The 19825-nt window shown below is 39.4% G+C and overlaps 3 protein-coding genes across 4 annotated transcripts; 1 reads left to right on the top strand and 2 right to left on the bottom strand.

Moving 5' to 3' along the window:
* Positions 1-331: 331 nt before the first annotated feature.
* On the bottom strand, positions 332-18119 carry LOC115761719 (serine/threonine-protein kinase 32A). Of its 2 annotated transcripts, none has more exons than XM_030703598.1 (9): positions 17878-18119; positions 5090-5408; positions 4003-4058; positions 3782-3947; positions 3499-3569; positions 3300-3426; positions 1751-1876; positions 1411-1592; positions 332-1352 (listed from the first exon to the last, which is right to left on the bottom strand). In XM_030703598.1, the coding sequence occupies exons 2-9, from the start codon at positions 5142-5144 to the stop codon at positions 747-749; spliced, it is 1389 nt and encodes a 462-aa protein (XP_030559458.1). In that variant the 5' UTR covers positions 5145-5408; positions 17878-18119; the 3' UTR covers positions 332-746. The 2 variants fall into 2 exon arrangements, with proteins under 2 accessions (XP_030559458.1, XP_030559457.1); XM_030703597.1 differs by lacking the exon at positions 17878-18119 and adding an exon at positions 5530-5627.
* On the bottom strand, positions 4119-4973 carry LOC115761721. Its single transcript, XM_030703601.1, has one exon. It carries the CDS (start codon positions 4844-4846, stop codon positions 4418-4420), a length of 429 nt encoding a protein of 142 aa, XP_030559461.1. The 5' UTR covers positions 4847-4973; the 3' UTR covers positions 4119-4417.
* LOC115761720 (ubiquilin-2) lies at positions 6315-7836 on the top strand. The gene has a single exon (XM_030703599.1). The coding sequence runs from the start codon at positions 6444-6446 to the stop codon at positions 7605-7607; it is 1164 nt and encodes a 387-aa protein (XP_030559459.1). The 5' UTR covers positions 6315-6443; the 3' UTR covers positions 7608-7836.
* Positions 18120-19825: the final 1706 nt, after the last annotated feature.

Below are 19825 nucleotides of genomic sequence, written 5' to 3'. Positions count from 1 at the left end.
TACCAATACCCATACAATTATTATATATATTTTAACAAACATGAAGATCAACAAAATGTGTGAAAAACAAAAAATTTATACATACAAACCGTAATTATTTACTCTTTTTTATACAAAGAAAACGCATTAAAGCAAATAAAAACTTATGTGAAACATGAATGAAATATAACTTGAAATAAAAATGGAAAACAAAAAAATCGAATTGGCCAAGCTTATTATTGTAATTAACTCATTCTTTTCGTCAGCTGTGCAATAAAGATTTAACGAATTTGAACTTTTAATGCCAATGCCAATGTATTAGGAATGAAAATTTTTAACGCTTGTCTAGGGGACATTACCATTTATTTTGATTTTCGGCTAACATCTAAAAAATAGGTACATCAATATCGAAATACATTACATCAAATGTACAGTTGGAGCCAGGCGATCGCAATACTTATAAAATACTATATAATATGTACATACAAAGGTGCAAACCGGCGTTGGTGTTAGTTTCGTGTGAATTACAAAGTACTATATAAGGTTTTCTCATTTTTTCTTATATGCGCTTGCTCGAAAAATATTTGTTTAAATCCTTGTAGAAGGTTTTGGTAGCTCAGATATATATATATATATGCATTACTTTTTGTATCTTTTGGATTGACAGCAGGCTTTTTCCTTTTTCTATTCAAGCTATACGAGAGAAACCTTGCGGCATTAAGTAGGACTAGTTTGTGCATTGAAGATCAATTATTGAATTTGGGTCTTTATTCCCGTACATTGCTCGTCGTTTTGCAACAGAATCTGCGCGGCGTGGGCGTCATCTGAGCCGCCTGCGGAGATGGTGTGCGGTCTATAAATTCAATACTATCACTATCCTTGGTTTGTGCGGGTGGAGAGCTTGTGCATCGCGCACAAACATTTAAAGCAGTAGCTGTGGGCGCAACTGTTGTGGCCAAGGACGACGTTGGCTTCTCCTGTATGGGCGCTAGACTGTTGACTATTGAATTGGCCATGGCCAGCTCCAGTTCGCGCTGCCAGTCACTCTCCTTCTTCTCCATGGCCTTGCGCTTGAGCTCCTTGAAGCGATTGTACACAATGAACTCCTTAACGAGCGCCGTTTCGGGATCACTGTCCCGTTGCGCCGAACGCTGTTTGGCCAGGCGCTTCTTCTTTTTGTGCAACGGTCGCGTCTCGACAATCATCTCCTCCAGCTCCAAGCAGGGATCGCAATTAAGATGATCTTCGGGTGGCTTAAATGCGGGCTTTATACTCTTCTCCAGCACCAGCTGGAAATCCGTGGGCCGCAGCAGCGGCGTCTGATGCAGCTCCTGTTGTGAGCTTATCCGTGCGCCAGGATGCACGCAGAGCAGCTAAAGGAGAGATGCAAATAATTAGATATAATTGGTGCCAGTTTTAATTGCCGCCCACCTTTTGCAACAGATCTATAAATTCGTGACTCCAGTAATGCGGATAGTGCACCGAGGTGTTCAGCACGTTCTTAATCTCCACCAGCGGCGTGTGCGAGTGCAGGACAAATGGCCGTGTGTTCGACCTCATCTCGTAGGCCACAACACCCAGGGACCACCAATCCACTGGATAGCTATATCCAGCTGCAAATTAGATTACCAAAGACCGGAAACATTCAATTAAGCATCTTCTTCTTTTTTGTTGTTGTTGCTACAGCAGCAGCTCTAGCTTTAATTTGATTTGTTGTCCCGGAATAGATGTCATACCCTCGTCCGCCCCGTGCATACAATTTGCAACTTACCAACTTCTTCCAGGGCGCACATAAAGACCTCTGGCGCCATATATGGCTTCGTACCAGACATGCTGCAGGCGAGGGAGTCCTTTTGCAAGCGCGTTGCAATATTAAAATCAGTCAAATGAGCGTGTCCTGCAATTAAGCGCACGTAATTGGTTTCCAATTACCCATATACCAATATTGACAGTGTGTGTGAGAGTGTCTGTATGTGTGTGTCTGTTAAGAGTGTGTGTGACATTTTAAGTTAATTGAATTGGATATTTGTAATAGTTTTTCCTTTTCCAATAATATATTGTGTGTGTATTTAATAAATCCTTTTTATGTCCATTACTAATTAATGGAATTTATATGTTACAGACAGAAGTCTATATCCGAACCTCATTTTAAATCTCGAACAGCATTTTTTATCTGCTTTTACTTTTTTACATTTTTTTTTTTTTGTGGAAGTAAATGCTGGCTTATAGACGAGTTCTCTTGATCAGCTCAATTTGACTTGCTTTTCATGATTTGCGTTAAGAGGAACAATTAAATGTACATGTGTACATTTCTTGAACGTAAACATAAGTTTTCTTCAATATTGTGAAATGCATAAATTGGGCATAAATACATACACATGCATATCTATATATATATATGTATATATATATATATATATATATATATATATATATATATATATACCAAAAAAGGTGATACGTTGTACCAAAAAGTGAACTTTTTTGTAGAGGTACATTTTTTAAAAACAAATAATTAAATATTCATAATAATTACTTTAAGTCGTATCAACTTTTGGATAATTTAAAAAAAAGTCCCTTTTAAAAATAATAATTTGTATCGAAAAATAGCTTATATAGTGTGTTAATTATCCTGCTAAGCATTGTGTGGGCCATAGAGCATTAAAAAGTATATATGTATATTTCTTAATAACTAATATAAATACATTATTTTAGGCGTTAATCCTGCTTAAAATGCCGTACGCTGCTTAAACTTATCTCAATATCAATTTACTGCACTTAAATGAAATGCTAAAGCTTTCTCCATAATTAATCTATTGTCTGCCCATAGATAACAATAGCATGAAAATTGCAATAATGTAATTATACAATTTACACTGTCCAAAAAAGTTTAGTACAAACACAGAAATAAGCTATCTATTTGGCAAAGGCATAAACCTATATGTAAATACGATGTAGCTAAATAAATAATATATGTTAAGTAGTTAAGGAGCAGGTGACAGGCGGCAGGAAGCGGACGGCAGGCGGCAGGCGGCAGGCGGCAGGATGTTAAGCCTGACAGGGCGGGCGCATATGAATAATTTGAACCTGCTCTCAAGTATTCACTTGGGCACAAAACTTTTGCTTGATTTTTGCACATGAAATCAATAAATTTTTGAGCACGGACATAGGACAATTTAATGAATTATGGATGCTTTTGGGCCGACTTGGCCAAGAAATTACTTGAAATTGGCTGCCAAACTTCTTGTTGACTGTGTACGTGTGTGTGTGTGTGTGAGTGTGTGAGTGTGTGTGATTGTGTGCTTATTTGCTGAACTCACCTGCATCATCTAATAGAATATTATCGGGCTTAATGTCCCTATGGATCACACGCTGTGTTTGTAGGTACTCCAGGGCACTGCCCAGCTCGCACACTAATAAGGCCACACTCTGCTCGGAGAATTCCACCTGTCAAGCGAGAGTTCGAGAAATACGAAATACATATGTTGGCTAAGTGTCGCAAACCAAAGAGCAACCTACTCGGTTTTGTAAATGGTATCTTAAATCACCGCCCGTCAACAGGTCGCAGACCATGAATAAATCCTCCTCATCTATGAGCGTTAAGCGTTGGGAGCACATACAGAAAAGAACAAGAACAAGAACAAGATAGAAGTGAATGCTCAGACATCAAAAGAAATGCACACAGTTAATTTGCATTTTGATTGCCAATCAGCGGCGGTGGCACTCGCTCTACAGGTAGCTCAACCATTTGCATATGTAAGTGTCTGAGCGAGTGCGAGTTCAGGTGTATTTGCGTACTTACCTTGAAAAGAGAACCATAAATTCACTAGAAATGGATGCTCCAATGAGGATAGCAGCTCCACCTCCTTGATCACACCGCCCAAAGCGCCGCGAGATTCACATACTGAGCGGCTAACATATTTCATGGCATAGAGGATGCCGCTATCCCGTTTCTGTACGATGCACACCTGCAAGGATGCCCAGATTTAGAGCTGACCGAATGGGTAATAGGATGTCTCTTACCTTGCCAAAGCTGCCTTTGCCAATGGCGCGCAGGATTTGAAAATGATCAAAGTTAACTGAAATACATAAAGATATTTAAAATATTATATTATTGTCCTTTATTAAAGCATTTTGTCCTGAAAGCTGCTTTTTTTTAAAGAGCTATGCAAAAAAGTTTGAAGCAGATCGGATGAGCAGCCGGGAGGAATATACCTAGACCCGGGTTAGTACGGGTTGCACTTGTTCTCATAGGGAAACTTCAGTTAAAAATGGAGCTGTCAGTCACTCAATCAGTCAGTCAGTCAATCAGTCAGTCAATTTGTTACTCAGGTCAAAGGCTAGACTTTAGATAGGCGATCGAATGAAACTTAATGCAGGTGTACTTAAAATGGGAAGCTCGTATTTGGTGGGCATACTTTTTATTTTTTTGGAGTCATCACCAGGTCAACTGGGTTTGCTGGGCAACAGACGCCCCAGCAGCATTATCCTCATATTTCTTTAGAATCATAATCCGTCTGAGTTGTAGCTGTTTCTGATGACAGAGGAAAAAGGGAGGCAGGGCATCAATCTGGAGCATCTGTAGCTTGGGAAACCTGTGCCTGACGAGCACCTCAAACTTCTCTTTATCCACATAGTTGAGCCTGAGCACGCGCAGCTCTTTCCAGGTATTGAGCAGCAAAAACTCAAAGTGCTCCAGGCACAGCGGCACCTGAAGCAGATTCAGCTCAATCCGGGTGAGGTGACGGCGCCAGAGGCTGCCCAGCAGCGAATAGCAGCGCTCATCGCACTGCAACATGGCCAGCTGATCGGGCAGTCTGAGATATGCCAATATCTGCTGCAGGCACAGCTCATCCAGATGCTCCATGGCCAACTCCCAATTTCAAAACTCTGTCGCGCTGCGAGCGCCTGTGCTGCAAATACTTTTTTCTTTCTTTGAATTTCTAGCCCAGAGCTACTCAGTTAACAGGAGTTTTGGCTTAAGAATTTATTCCTCACATGGTTCTTAAATGTTTAATTAAAAATCTAATATAGATATATATATACTCTTAGAATACCGGGGTAAGCCGGTGCTCGTTATCCTAATGGATATCTCGTGTGCCAAACTCACCATCATCATCCTGGTGCAGACTTGTGTCGGATCTGGTCGACGAGCTGGCGCCCATTTTGTAGCTACATTAATGTGCCGTCCTCCTGACGGTTTCACTATCTATTTGTTGTTGTTTATGTTTTCGTCCCCGTCTGCTGCTCCTGCTGCTGCTCCTGCTCTGTCTCCCTTTCGACTTGTTTGTGGCAATTTGATTGAATTCAATTGATTCGCTGTCATGTCCTGCCCCGGACTGGAAGTGCCACACGAGCTTAACTATGCCAGCTCCTTGTTGATGTTATTGAGAATGTTGTTATTATTATGGCAGCTCATTGCGGTGCACCTAAAAGACCACAAAAGATGGCAAGAGATCGATGTAGATAAAGCCACATTTGTTTTTTTCTTAATAATAAGCTGTGTTAATAAAAGCGCTTTGCATTTTTAATTAATTTCATGTTCCTTACCAATGGATCTGTTATTATACATTTGTTTCAGATGTAGAAGTAACAAAAGGGTTAATTGAAAAAAAATTAGTTACCAAAAATTCGATAAATTTAGTTTGTAGTTTTTTGGCATGTTTAAAGCACATATATAAATTTATTTTTATTTTATTTTCGTTTACAATTTATCGAAAAATAAATATGAAGTTAATTTAAATTGTCTTTAAAAAATGACAACCATTGTAAGTTTATGTTTTTTATACCCTGAACCCATTAAAAATGGGTATAAGGGTATATTGTATTTGTGCAAAATCCAAATGTATGTAGCAGGCAGAAGGAAGTATCTCCGACCCCATACAGTATATATATTCTTGATCAGCATAAATAGCCGAGTCGATCTAGCCATGTTCGTCTGTCTGTCCGTCCGTCCGTCCGTCCGTCCGTCCGTATGTATGAACGCAAGGATCTCAGAACCTATAAGAGCTAGAGACTTGGAGTTTTAGATGTAGATGCTCCTAGTTCCCGCGCAGATCGAGTTTGTTTTCGATTAATGGGTTCAGGGTATAAAAATTATGATACCAAACAAAACATATTATAAAAGTTTACGTGCGTGCTTTCAAGCTATGGTCGTGTCGTGCGGCGATGGGAAAATCCTGATGAGCGGCCATCTCTAATTTCGAAAAGTTAACGATTTCAAAGATTTCGAATGGGGTCTGCCTAGCCATGTGCTTATGTATTTCGAAAAAGGGCAGCACAAAGTAACCGCAGCAAACGTTTGCTCTTAACGCAAAACATTCGAACATTCGGCAGCTGAGTCAGTTGTCATGCAGACTCATTAGTAGAACATTTTTATTTATACAATATACAACACAAGAAATTGAAATAAACGATTGCGTCTGCTTTGGAATCCGTCTGCATTCGATACGCATCCCGTGGCCATGTGTTGTAAGACCATCGATATAACTGCCAAGACCGGTAGCGGCTCGGCTGTCATCTCCGTGCGCCAGAACGAGCTGATCTGCAATTTGCGTGTGCTTGTTGCGGTGCGATTTGAGCAGGCCATAGACTTTGTGGTTCTGGTATTTGGCGGGCAGGTGCTGCGCGACGAGGGCACCATCGATAGCCTTGGCATCATCTCGGGCGTCACTGTGCATGTGGTCTTCCGTCAGCTGGCGAAGGGTTCGCCTCCTGTGAACGATTGCAGCAATGCTGCCGGCAGCAGCAGCGGCAGCGGCAGCTCTGGCCCGTCGGCTCCATCGAACGCCCGCACTTGGATCTTGAAGAGCGGCGACATCTTCAAGCCGCTGCTCGAGGATCCGGGCACATTGCGCGACATGTTGCAATCGGACACACGCATCAAGACCATGATAGATGATAACGCATCGTTTCGTCACTTTCTCAGCAGCGATCGTAATTTGCGTGAGCTATTCTCGACGGTCTTCAATCCAGCCAAGGTTCAGGAGCTGGGACGCAAACGTGATATGCATATAATGCGCATGGAGTGGGTGCCTGGCGGCTACAGCCTGCTCGGCAAGCTCAACTATTTCATGCGTCAGGCCCACGAGGATAATGTGGCCATGAACTACCAGGAGGCGGAGACATGCCGCTGCAAGCGCAGCGCTGATAATCCACAGCGTGGACGTGAAAATAAGATGCCACTGCCGAATCCCTGGCGTCAAACCAAAACGGAAACGGTTGATGGATTTGCGCTTAACGCGGAGCGCATGGTCGCCGATCTGACGCAGAAATGCGATCACATGATGCAGTCTCTGCAGTTGGGTGACTTTAACAAAACCCTCGAACATGCGCGACAACTGAACGAGCTGGCGGACAATGCGCGCCGTCAGCTGGACATACGCGTCCGAAAGCGTCTGGTGCCAGCAGTCGAACAAGCTGCTCCGCCGGCACCAACCGTCTCCTCGCTAAATCTCTTTGACTTTATGTCCAGCAACGATAGCCGCTGGGAGCAGCGCTTCCGCTCCCAGCTGCTGCAGCTGACCACATTGGGCCACACGGATCGCCAGCGCAACATATGCGCCCTGCTGATGTCCGCCGGTGACATACAGACGGCCGTCAAGCTATTGGAGCAGTGGAATCGCTAGTACATAAATCCCATAATCCCAAAATTGGAATCAATCTACACAATGTTTCAATAGTTCCCCCCTCCCCCCTCTCTATTTCCATTCATATTCCTTTTTTTGTCGCTCAGACGCTCCGGTTTGGTGCATTGGCTCTGTATCCGTCAATCAATAGCAATTGCAATAGCATTCAAAATGATAAATCTATTTTTATCAATTTCTCTTTTTTTTTCTTTTATTTTTTTTTTTTGTACCCACAACCCATTTTAAATGGGTCCAAATAAAGTTGTGCAAATGTGTGTCTGAAAGAAAACTTGTGGGACAATGGGCGAACGGCGAAACGTTCCATGGAAACCATAGGAATATACTTATGTATGGAATGCACAAACGTACTTTAGCAAATCCTTGTTAACCGAGACCTTCGGTTAGAGTATACGCACAAATCCTGGCGCGTCCATTTGCTGTCGCAATTTCATTTATGATTGATTGAAACAATTCTGTCTGGCTGGGCAATGCTTTAGTCATCCTTTTTAGTCATCCATCAATGCGCCTCTGCCGCAAGTGTCCTGACAGTTTCCATCAGCAACGCGTGCCGCAAGTTGCCGCATTCGATCTCTATATACTTTTTCTTCATTCGCTTTTTTTATGGCCGCAAACATGTCAATTTTGTGGCAATAACTTGACAAACTGTCGCACACATATGCGCAGCAGAGTATCTGTATTTGGGATAGTATATTTTTATATTTGAATATCTTAATTAATTTTGTACTTTTGTTGCAAACTTTGCTTTTGAGTTGTTGCATTCCGTGTTGTTGATTAATCCGTGCTCCAATTAACAGCTGCTGCTAATTGTTTACACCTTGCTGAGTTTTCAAATTTAAGCAAATTAATTTGCTCGCCGTTTGCTTATTTCAACTATGCGACAGTTTTCTGCAAATTGCTGGGAAAAAGTTTTGCGATTTCAAGTAATATTATCCTGTCATGGATAGCGCCGGACTTTTGCTGCTAACTGAGCTGTCGAAGATAGTTCAAGTTGAAAGGTCAGCATAAAGTGAAATAAACACAAATGCAGTAGCTCAAAAAGCAGTAAAACACGGTCTTAAATATATGTTTCTCATCTGTTTCAGCTTATGACTTCAGACATTTCCTTTTATAACTAGCTTTTCGTTTAACTAAACCAAACTTAAGATTTAGCAATTTATGCTGTAATGCTATTTAAATACAAATACACAAGCGGGCAGCAACAAAAACAACAAGGCCAAAACGCACACTAACGGTATAACGGGAGGCATCTCGGGGGAGGCGACTTAGGTGACAAAATGGCGCGGAAGGAACGTGTCCGGCGGACATTGCGACGACGACGGCAGCTGCAGAGTTTTTACACTTACACACACACACACACGCAAACACCAACAGTACATATTTACACTGTTTCCAAAGGAAAAAGAAGTATATTGGCTTATACAACAAATTGCAAAAATATCTCTGCACCTTTAAGCCGAATAAATCAATTAATTTATTCTGTTACTGAAGAATTCTTCAAAAAATCAAGAACAATTTTGTTGAAAATTTTGAATAGTTTCAAAAAAATTCTGGATGTGAAATTCGAGGATTATTTCTCATAATTTGTTGATTAGTATTTTAAGATATAACTTTCTAAAGAGTTTTCAAATTTTCAGTATTGTTTTGTAACATTGAACATTTTTTCTGCTACCTATATTTAGAAATTTGTCAGTAGCTATACAAAAATTTCAGATGTGAAATTCTAGGACTATAAATCATAATTTTCAGCAAGAATTTAAAAAAATTGCTTTCAAAATTTTTTTAAATATTTCAGAAGTGATATTCTAAGAATATTTATAGGATATGCTTGCTTTTAGTATTTTTTGTACCTTTAAAAACTTTATTGTTATATTTTATTTGAAATTCTAGAAACATTCTTGTTTGCAAAATTATTTTTCACCTCAGATATCTTTTTGTTACCAATATTTAGAAAGTTATTAAAAGTTGAAAATAATTCAGAAATTAATTTAAACGACCATTTTTCAATACTTTTACCTATAAAAACTTCTTTTGCTACTTTTATTAGGAAAGCTTTTTATAATAAATAAAAAATTCCGAAGTCAAATTTAAAAAATAATATTGTATTAATTAATATTCTTTACATTTTTTAGCATTATTCTATTGAGAGTTATGAAATGTTGAGCAAACAGTTATCCTTGCATAAATATAGAACCTTTAGAACATCTGGAAATCTAGTATCAATTAATTTGTTGTATTTAATATATATAATATATAATATGCTTTGAGCACGCATAATTTGCAAGCGAGCAGTGTAGCGTGATTGGGAAAATACCCGCTAGATATCTCCGACTTGGTTTTTTTTTCATCTGCCTTACCGCTCATTTTTTGCATTTAAATATTTTATGAAAATGACAAAGCGGCAGCAACAATGAACACTACAATAGTAGGAGTGAGAGTAGCATTTGCTTAATGTGATTGCTTGAAAAAGCAGGGGGAGGAGGAGCAGGAGGAGGAGGAGGAGGAGAAGTCTTAGCCTGGGCAGGAGGCAGCAGCCGGTATTGAGAGCCGCAGCGAGGCCAGGGTCCAGGGTCCAGGGGCCAGGGGCCAAGTGTCACCTTGAGATGTTAACTGACGTGGCTCTGGTTGAGTCTGGATACATTTGATTTGCTGCATCCGCCGGTTTCAGTTGCTGACAGCAATTATTTAGTTTGCCAACATCTTTTATTGAGTCAGTGCATCTGCAGTTGGCCCCCCACCAAGATTGTGGCATCTGCATCTGAGCAGCGAACGTTTGTTGCCCGGACAGAAACATCCGGCGTGCGGCTTTGGTAACCGGACAGTGTAAAAAGTTGTGTGCTCCTTTGCGGCAACGTAAAAGTGTCATAAGCAAAGTTTTGCCAAGTCCTTAGAGCTGGTTTCCATTTCAAAGAAACATTAATGTCATGTTTTATTTGCAGACAGCAAAAAAACAGCTGGTTGAGGTGCATCAAGAATTTTCTATCAGGAAGAACCAAGCCTGCATACTTGTTTGAAGTCGAATCGATTTGATAATTAGACTGAAAAAATTAAAATATTTTATACCCTCAACCCATTGAAATTGGATAAAAAGGGAATAATGTCTTTGTGCAAATATCTCCGACACCTTAAAGCATATATATAATCTTGATCAGCAACAAAAGACGAGTCGATCGTCTGTTTGTCTATCCGTCCAACTGTCCATGTGTATGAACGCAAAGATCTTGGAACCTATAAGAACTAAAGACTTGAAATTTGGAAAGTAGTGCCGCCTAGTGCCTAGTGAAGTCGATCAAAATTGATATCGAGCCAATCTCTTAGGTCAGCATCATAGACTTTTAAATTAAGCTTCTTGAATAGTATATATGTATATATCGAGTATCTTTCATTTTATAGCTATCATCTGTTATGCTGTTATCTGTAGCTTTCTCATCGTAGGTGTATTTATGACTGTCCAGTAGAAGAGGGTTCAGGTTATCCCCTACTCGAGAACTGCCGACTAGATTTATGTAGTTGAGCTTATGATTTTCCACTGAAAGCTTTTTTGATTTTCTACGCTGCAAACGGTCTTAAAGAAAAACCGAAAAAAAAACACTTTCTATTTACTTTAAGATTTATGTGTGTGTGTATTTATTCAACTGAAGTTGACTACACGGAAATCCTTTTGCGCGTATTTTTCACCTCTTTTTATGTTCAGGGAAGTGAGAAGCCGTAAGTAATCCCCCCCAAGACTCATAAAACAAAATTTTAGCATGTGCTTGCAGCCGATTTCTAAACTCATTATATGGAGATGAAGTACGTGGAAGAGCAGGGTTAAAGGATTTTGCCAGAAATCTTTTGTTTCGTTTTGCTTTCCGATCCGTTGCCAGTATTTCTGGCAGGATGGCGCCTCAGGTGCTTTCAGCTGTTCGTTTTTTGTTTCGGGCTTGAGCAAAGCACTTCATTTAGTTCACCCTTGCCCCCCAAACCATTATGTGGCCTTAACCCGCTCTAAGTCCAATGTATTTACATATATTTTTTTCTCTCTTCCATGGCGAGCAAACGTTCAGCTCGTGTGTAAGAATATTTTGGGCATGCCTGGGCTTTGAATTGCAGGATTAAAGCCAAGTTGCGCTAGATTTACTTAAAGCAAGCACCACACAGAATCCAGTCAATGTTATGTTTTACGCCACAGTGCTTGGCAAAAATCAATGGCCCCCCTCTCACTGAATATCTTAACTTAGCCGCTTTTGTTTTTGTTTCTGTTTGCCTTTCCCTGCTGCGGCTGGCCTATTGATTTTACATAATTAACAATTGTGTGATTTGGGTACGCCAAAATAGCCCAATAATGGACGTGGATGGTGCAGCGGTGGTGTCTACGCGTAATTATACCCCCAACTCTCAACTAAAATGGGCCAAAAAGGGTATTAAAAAGTCGTGGAAATGTATGTAAGAATGAGAAGCAGACATCTTTGACCTTAAAACGCAGCAGCTCAGAGGTATTCAATTTCAAACATTCCTTTTTTTTACATCCAAGATGGGTAAGGAAAGACCCTAAGAAAAAGATATCTGAAAAATCATTTAATAAATAATGAAAGCCACATCAATATGAAAGACAAATACGGCACCGACGCAAACATAAGGTCAAAGGTATTATTTGATTCAGTTATTTACATTTTCTAAGGCAAAGTGCATTTAAGAGAGCTTTGGGTACTATTCAAATAATATTTTTTAACAGTTCTTGGGGTTGTTTTTTATATGAAGTTTGACATTCGCAGTTTTTTATACCCTTGTAGAGAGTATTATAATTTCGTCTTGCAATGTGTAATGCATAGAAGGTGTCACCTTCTCCGACCCCTTAAGGAATACATATACTGTACAAGATCAGCATCAACAGGCGAGTTGATATGATCATGCCCGTCCGCCCGTCCGTTTGTCCGTCTGTCTGTGTCTATGAAATAATGATGAAGCTTATATAATGGCGGTCATATTTGTTACCTGCCACATTATTGTTGTCGTCATCATCAGTCAGTGCTATAGAATTATGATAAGTATGACAGGGATGCCAAGAAGGACTATGATGATTATTTCACTCATTATTATGTTACAGCCACGAGAGACACTGCATGACAGTGAGGGCAGAGGCATTGGTTAACAACGGGAAATCGACTGATAGCGACCCTCATACAGATCGCGTGAATTCTCGAAACGGCGGTCACATTAATCGTAATCCCTAAAGCCGACCATTTTGCGGTCATCCAGGCATTGCGGCGGCGGTGGCAAAGGCGGCTACGGATACGGATCACAACCGTACATGCGATCTCCGTAGCCGCCGGCGCTCATCGGTGGTGGTGGATCGCCCATGCCCAGCTAGTGGATGTTGGTATCCAACGCGACCATTCAAAAAATCGTAAAGTCGTAAAATCTCATCAAGATCGGATTATTTTATCATATAGCTGCTATAGGAAAGATCTGCTTAATAAAAGGATGCCTTATTAGGCAAAATATTCTGTTTTCAAAGATATTTCAATAAACTCACATATCTACAAAATGGAAATGGGAAATGTCTACAAGGGTATTAAATCTTCAGCGTGCCGAAAATATCCTTAGTTCCAGGTTAAATAATAAATCTTGAAAAACTAAATTTTAAAAATATTTTGTTTTAAATGAAATTATTTTTATGAAAATTAAAAAAACAAAGTATGCAGAACATAAGCCCTGACGCAATTCCTTGGCAGCTGCGAGGCTTATAAGTTTAAAAGTGCAATAAGTATTAATTGTTATTGTTTTGGGGTCTAAATAGTGAATAATTAATAAGGTTACTTTTTTCGTTTGATATAGAATATTTTCAGTGTGGCTTAGATAGAGCTAAGCTATCAAATTCTTCTTGTTAGTAGACGTATGTGTAATCGAACACGCGAGGCTTCATTAATCAAAGATTACGTAGGCAGAATATGAGTATTCATCCCAAAAAGAAAAACGAACCAAACAAAAGGGAGACTCGGCCATTTGGCTGCTGCTATCAACACAAATGAAGGGACATCAATCAAAATGACGGCACAATTTCTAAGTTTTGTTGATCCTTTGCATTGCCCACACTCTGCGGCCCGCTGTCATTCCAGTTGCCTGCTCAAATTGGAAAGGACTCCTTAATTAATGGCGGCTTTACATTTCCTTTTTTATTTATTCCATATTTACATTAGGTCATGGAGCAAAAATCTGTTGCTCTTGCCGGAAAAACTAATTAAACAGCAGTTGGCGCCAGCAGCCCGTTCAAGTTGTGGCCAACGAGCCGTGCCTTAACCCTTTATGACGGCAAATCGGGCTAAATTTGGCCCATAGGCAAGGGCAGCCCCCCCCCCCCCCTCTCCCATCTCGCTGAAAACAGAAAAAAGCTATTGACGCCTGACGACTTGCTGACATTTCCATTTCCGTTTATTTGGCCCTAATGAATATGTTGGACATCAATTTCAAAGGCAACACAGAATCTCATTTTATCAACTCGTTTTTATACCCTTGTTCAGGGTATTATAGTCTTGTCATGAAATGTGTGGCGCACAGAAGGACATCTCCGGCCCATAAAGTATATAAATTCTAGATCAGCATCAACCTAGTTGATATAGCCATGTCCGTCCGACTGTCGGTCTGTCTGTTTCCATGCGAACGAGTCTCTTACTTTTAAAGCTATCGTCTTGAAACTCCGGCCGGATCGGACCACTATATCATACCAATAGCATAGGAAAGATCGATAGAAAATTAGGTTTTTGTGTGGGAAACGTTTTTGCTTATAGAAATATCTTAAAAGTTGGTTCTAATATGGAAACCTTTTTTTATTAAGATAAGCTATCTTACCAAACTTGGGATTTACTAGTTCCATTATGATTCACATATATATATGCGAGATCTTAAGATCTTAGATCTACAAGAAAGATCGGTGGAATATCAGGATCTTAAATGACAAAATATTCTGTATTCAAAGATATTTCAATAATCCCACATTTTTGCAGGTGGGAAATGACTACAAGGGTATTAAATCTTCGGCGCGCCGTATTAACCTTACATTCTCGTTATTTTTTTGTTTATTTTATTTCATATTTACGTGCTGCGTAAAATAAAATAAATAAATGTGCTTTATTGCCATATGGGCCAAATAATAAAATTGCTGCTGATAGCAGTCAATAAAATGGTTTACTGCCAACTGGATAAGATAGTGTGTGCATATCTGGATTATCTGGCGATAAGTGCTCTCGTTCCGGCATTAGCACAAGTACCTTCCCTTGTGTACAACTCATTGATGTACGCTGATATTGTCCGTTAAGCCCGATACCTCAAGACTGAATATTCACGGACTTTATGTAGATGTTCGTTATTGTTATTGTTACATATTTGATGGGAACACAAAAAATCTGTATAATAAGGTCGTAAATGGCGACGTTTTATGACCGTTTCCGTTTATGGTTCAGGCTTAAATAAGCGGTATTCACATTATGCCTGACGTTCCCATACCCTGGAGCGGCTCGCTCGGCTATTATAACTGCCCAGATACCCTACGAGTATATTAAATCATTTTTAATAACTTTTTCTTGAAGACGTTTTAGTAAATTAAGTTTTTGGCATCCTTTCGTTCGAGGACAACTGCTAGTCGTTCATTCCCGACTGAAGCATTTTTTACTTGTTAACGGTTCTGTTGACACGTGCAATTTTTATGGCATATGCATGCTGCTTTACGTTGTCTTGACCACACGATCTGTGTCCGGTTTCCGCACAGCTGCATCAATCAATGAAAAAGAATACAAAAAAAAAATAAACAATAATTTTTTTATTTGGTTGTTTATACTGAAACTTTGATGTGGCTTTTCATATGAAAAAATATACATTTAAGTACCATAAGGTAATCCATTTTTTTACCACTTGTGTGGATTGTTGCTATTGTTGTTATTGTTGAAAGTCAGTTCTGATTGCGCCATTTGATACAAAATATTGATTGCATTTTACGGAAACCTCATCGTTTTGCAAATTCAATAACTTATTTAAAAAAGTATCTTTTTAATGTAAATTATTGAAAAGCTTTTAGTATTATATAAGCTGTGTAAAGAAAATTGCGCAAAATTGATGTTTCACAGTTTAAAGAAATAAGGATATCTTCGGCTCGCCGAAGATTTAGTACCCTTGTAGACATTTGCTTTTGCAAATATGTGAGAATAGTGCAGCTCGCAAAGGTTCAGTTGTTGAAATATCTTAGAAACAGAATATTTTGCATATAAGAACCCACAGACCTTTCCTATAGCAGCTTTATGATATGATGGTCCGATGTTGATAGTATCTTGCATATATATGAGAATCATAATGAAACAAATAAATCCCAACCTTGGTCAAGGTATCTTAATATAAAAAAAGGTTCTATAACAGAACTTTTAAGATATCGTGATAAACAAAAAAGTTGCTTACCATTCCACAGATCTTTCCTATAGCAGCTATATGATATAGAGGTCTGATCCGGCCGGTTCCAACGTATGTACTGCCTGCCAACGTATGTACAGAAAGACAGACCTTCAAGAGGATAGCCTTAAAACGGAGAGACTTGTTCACATAGAGAGAGACAGACGGACAGACAGACCGACAGTCGTTCGGACATGGCCAAATCAACTCGAATGTTGATGCTTATCTAGGAAATATATATTCTTTAAGGAGTCGAAGATGTCATCAGCTAACAAATTTCATGACAAAATTGTAAGACTCCTATAAGTTCGATTAAAGTTCTTAATTCAGCGCCCAGCTACCAACTTTTTTCTCTGTACAGCAAAAATATATCGTCAACGATGACAAATTTCCGTGACGTCATCCTCAATCTAAGAGCGCATATTGAATACTTATATCCATGTCTACGATCAAATATATATACATAGATACATGTATATAGAAGCCCCCCAGAGTCGCCACTTGGTGTGCTTGATTTCTCGAAGCGTTTCTGGGTTTTAAAAGTAATTGCATAAACGGAAAAGTCCTTTAAAGCTTGAGGTCTTAACGTTTTTAAACGGGCATAGATAAATCAAAATGCTCTTTCTGGCCAAACGTATCCGGCTGAAGATGCTCCATTAATCGCATGTCAAAGGTACAAACGGCAATCCACAACATGGATTGGAATACTTAGCAACCCCAACGGGCGGGCAAAGCAACCACCCGGCGCTGGCTCTCTAAAAATCAAGAGACACCCAAAAACAGGGGACCAGGGTTCAATGACATGAAAAGAATAAAACGTAACACAAACACACACACACGCAGACACACACACACACAGAGGGACATAATCCAGCTCACACACGCTCTTCTACATGTATGCGTACATTTATTTGCGGAAAGTAAACAAAATTGACTTAAGTCGGGACCAGAGTTTAAAATATTTTTGATATGGCAGCTCCGCCATTTGAGATTCTTATGCTTATGACTTGAGTAAACGCTTTAGCTTCGTGGCTTGGGGTCCTTGGCTGTGGTTGGGGCTCGCCTTCAGAATTTATCGATTGGCATTACCGGTTAGCTGGAGCCACTCATATATGCATATTAACCGCGTATCCAAATTGCACAAGTTAAGTTATTCAAATTGCACTCGTTACATCTTAGCTATTTCTGTGTTAGTGTATGAAGATTTACATACACTAACAGAAAAATCACATCAAGTACACGAAGCTTCTTAATTGGAAAACCAAATTTCAACTCTAATCTTAAAAAAGTTCGATAAATTTTACCTGAACTTTCTACTTCTTGTTTTATTTACAATTATGGCACACTTTAAAATGAAGGATTAGTCATTCCAAGAAAGGTTTTAATTCCATATGAAGAATTATATGAATTATATTATATTAAGTATGAAAAATTTTTATAATTTGAATTTTAAGCCTTATACAGGCGAATGCTTTTGTAAAACTAATATTTAATATCGGAATCAAGGATTACTAAATATTATAAATGTAGAACATGGAAGCAAGATTCAATAAAATTGTTTTCATTGTTTTATTAAAACAAAGCCGGACTTCGAGGCAGCCAACTAAACAATTAATAAATGTAGAACTATCATAAAAAACGCTTTGCGCTTACTTCTGATAGATAAATTCTTGTAGAAATCATTTTATATTACATTATTATTACAATACATATATATACTATTATAATACATTTTCAATTGAAGAAAATCCATGTAAGAAATAAATATACACACATACAATTATATGAACAAAACGATATGAATTTCAATTGAGAACCTCATTTTCTCTAAGTGTACCTTTGCACTCGTGAACATTGTTGCGAATTTGTTGTTGTTGCATGTTAGGCGGTCTCAAAGCGGCCACAACAATTCGTAAACATATTCCTGTTATTTCGCTTTGAACTGCCGCTTAGGTATGACTGTGCTTTGCCAGCTAAAGTCACGCGATTGTTAAGAAAAGTACACGCGCTTACGCGCACACACACACACACACACACACACGCGCGCACGCACGCACTATCAGAAGTACCGTTATTGTGAAACTTGCTCAGGCTAATGCGTCGCAGTACCGTTTGCGGGAGCTGCCAATATTCAACTAACAACTGTTGTTCGCCACGCTGACTGTTTATTATTTATTATGCGGCCAGCGTTGCCAGACAGTGCGCACAACGCGTTAGCTTAGCACGCAGACTCTTAGCTTTTAAGAGAGCCGAAGAGAGTCGTTTTTCTTTTTTTGGACTGCGCGCTTTATGAATGAGCGCCAATTAGCCAAGTTGGCTAGCCAGGCTTTATTATCATTATTATTATTATTATTCGTATGCCTATGCTTAAGGCGGCCATAGAAATTGGGTTAGCTGCTTTGCTGTGCTTTAAACGCAAATTGATTGCTAATATATTTTACGACATTTTTGTCTACATTAGTTAAGTAAATGTCTTATCTCACATATTGTGTGGGCTGTGGGGTGGGAGGTGCGTCAAATCCAATGATGCTTCGAGTAGATTTTCTCGTTACTTATGCACATACATGTATGTATGTGTGTGTGTTAAGCTGTTGTAAGCTCTATTTGCTTTGGAAACTTTGTTCTGCGTAAGCGATATGTTGGAGCTGTTGCGTTGTGCCACCTGGGCTCAGGTGTGCCGTCTTTTCTTTTGGGCAATTCGTTTTTGTTCATAATTTTTTTATTAGCATACTTCTGTGCGCCGCACGCATTGTTTACACAATTTCATTGTTGATTATTTTGGTATTGCCTTGCAGAGCAAAATTAAAATAAAAAGCAAAAGCAAAAGCAAACACACAAGAACTGCAGACAAACCCGCTTTAAGCTGAATTTAATTTCAGTCAAGTCGAAACCGTGTGCCCGATGCGCGGCAAGCCCAATAATCCAATTCGGTTAAAGTGTGTTACAGCCTACTCGGGCGCCTGTGTGTTGGTGTGTGTGTGTGTGTGTTCATGTTGGTGTGTGTCTGTGTCAACAAAGGGCCTTAAAGCGCCATTTTTTTAGCCCGGCCAAGTGGCCGTCTGCATCTATGTGCGCCTCACATGGAAATGCTTTATCCGAGGTTTTGCCAACTTTTTGTACACTTGCCGAGAGCATTTGAGTTTGTTATCTGCTAGGACATGCCTTCTTTGCGGATTTCACGTTTTTAAATTTATGTCCGTATAAAAACCAACTCAGACTTTACTCAGCTTCACTTGAAGTAAAAGTAATATCAAATCAATTTTGGTTTTTCGCCCAACGAGTTCTCGTGTCTACAACACGAAGTGTATTCAAAATTCGGCGAGTGAAGAGTATCAGGGTAGGTGTATTTTATACTTTCTTTTGTTTTTCCCTTAGATTTAGGTCGAATGTCGTTGTTGCTTTTGTTTCAACGTCGCCCGCAGACGACATAGACTGTATCTGGGCTTATCTTGGAAGGTGACATAAAAAATTGACGTTAAAAAGAAAATGTTAACTTTTAATTTTGAATTTGCCGTTGCCGAGCAGATAAATTAGAAACAGCTGGATTTGAGGCCTAAATTAATTCAATTTGCTGCCTTAAATGTAAATAAAACGAGTTGAGGGCGCAGTACTTGTGTTTTTCTTCTAACATTTTGAATGCATTTCGTACTTGCCGCAAACATTGAGCACTGTATTCAAGCTATTATTTGCATTTGCCTCCCAATTCACCTGCTCTGGCCACCTGCCGCCAGTAACGAGCTATTTGCCAGGACCTTTAGCAAAGACAGTCGACGAGTCCTTTAAGT

Source organism: Drosophila novamexicana, unplaced genomic scaffold (genome assembly GCF_003285875.2).
Source record: "Drosophila novamexicana strain 15010-1031.04,08,12 unplaced genomic scaffold, DnovRS2.1 tig00000485-arrow-pilon, whole genome shotgun sequence".
In the NCBI taxonomy this organism is placed as follows: domain Eukaryota; kingdom Metazoa; phylum Arthropoda; class Insecta; order Diptera; family Drosophilidae; genus Drosophila; species Drosophila novamexicana.
This window is presented reverse-complemented; position numbering and strand designations above follow the sequence as displayed.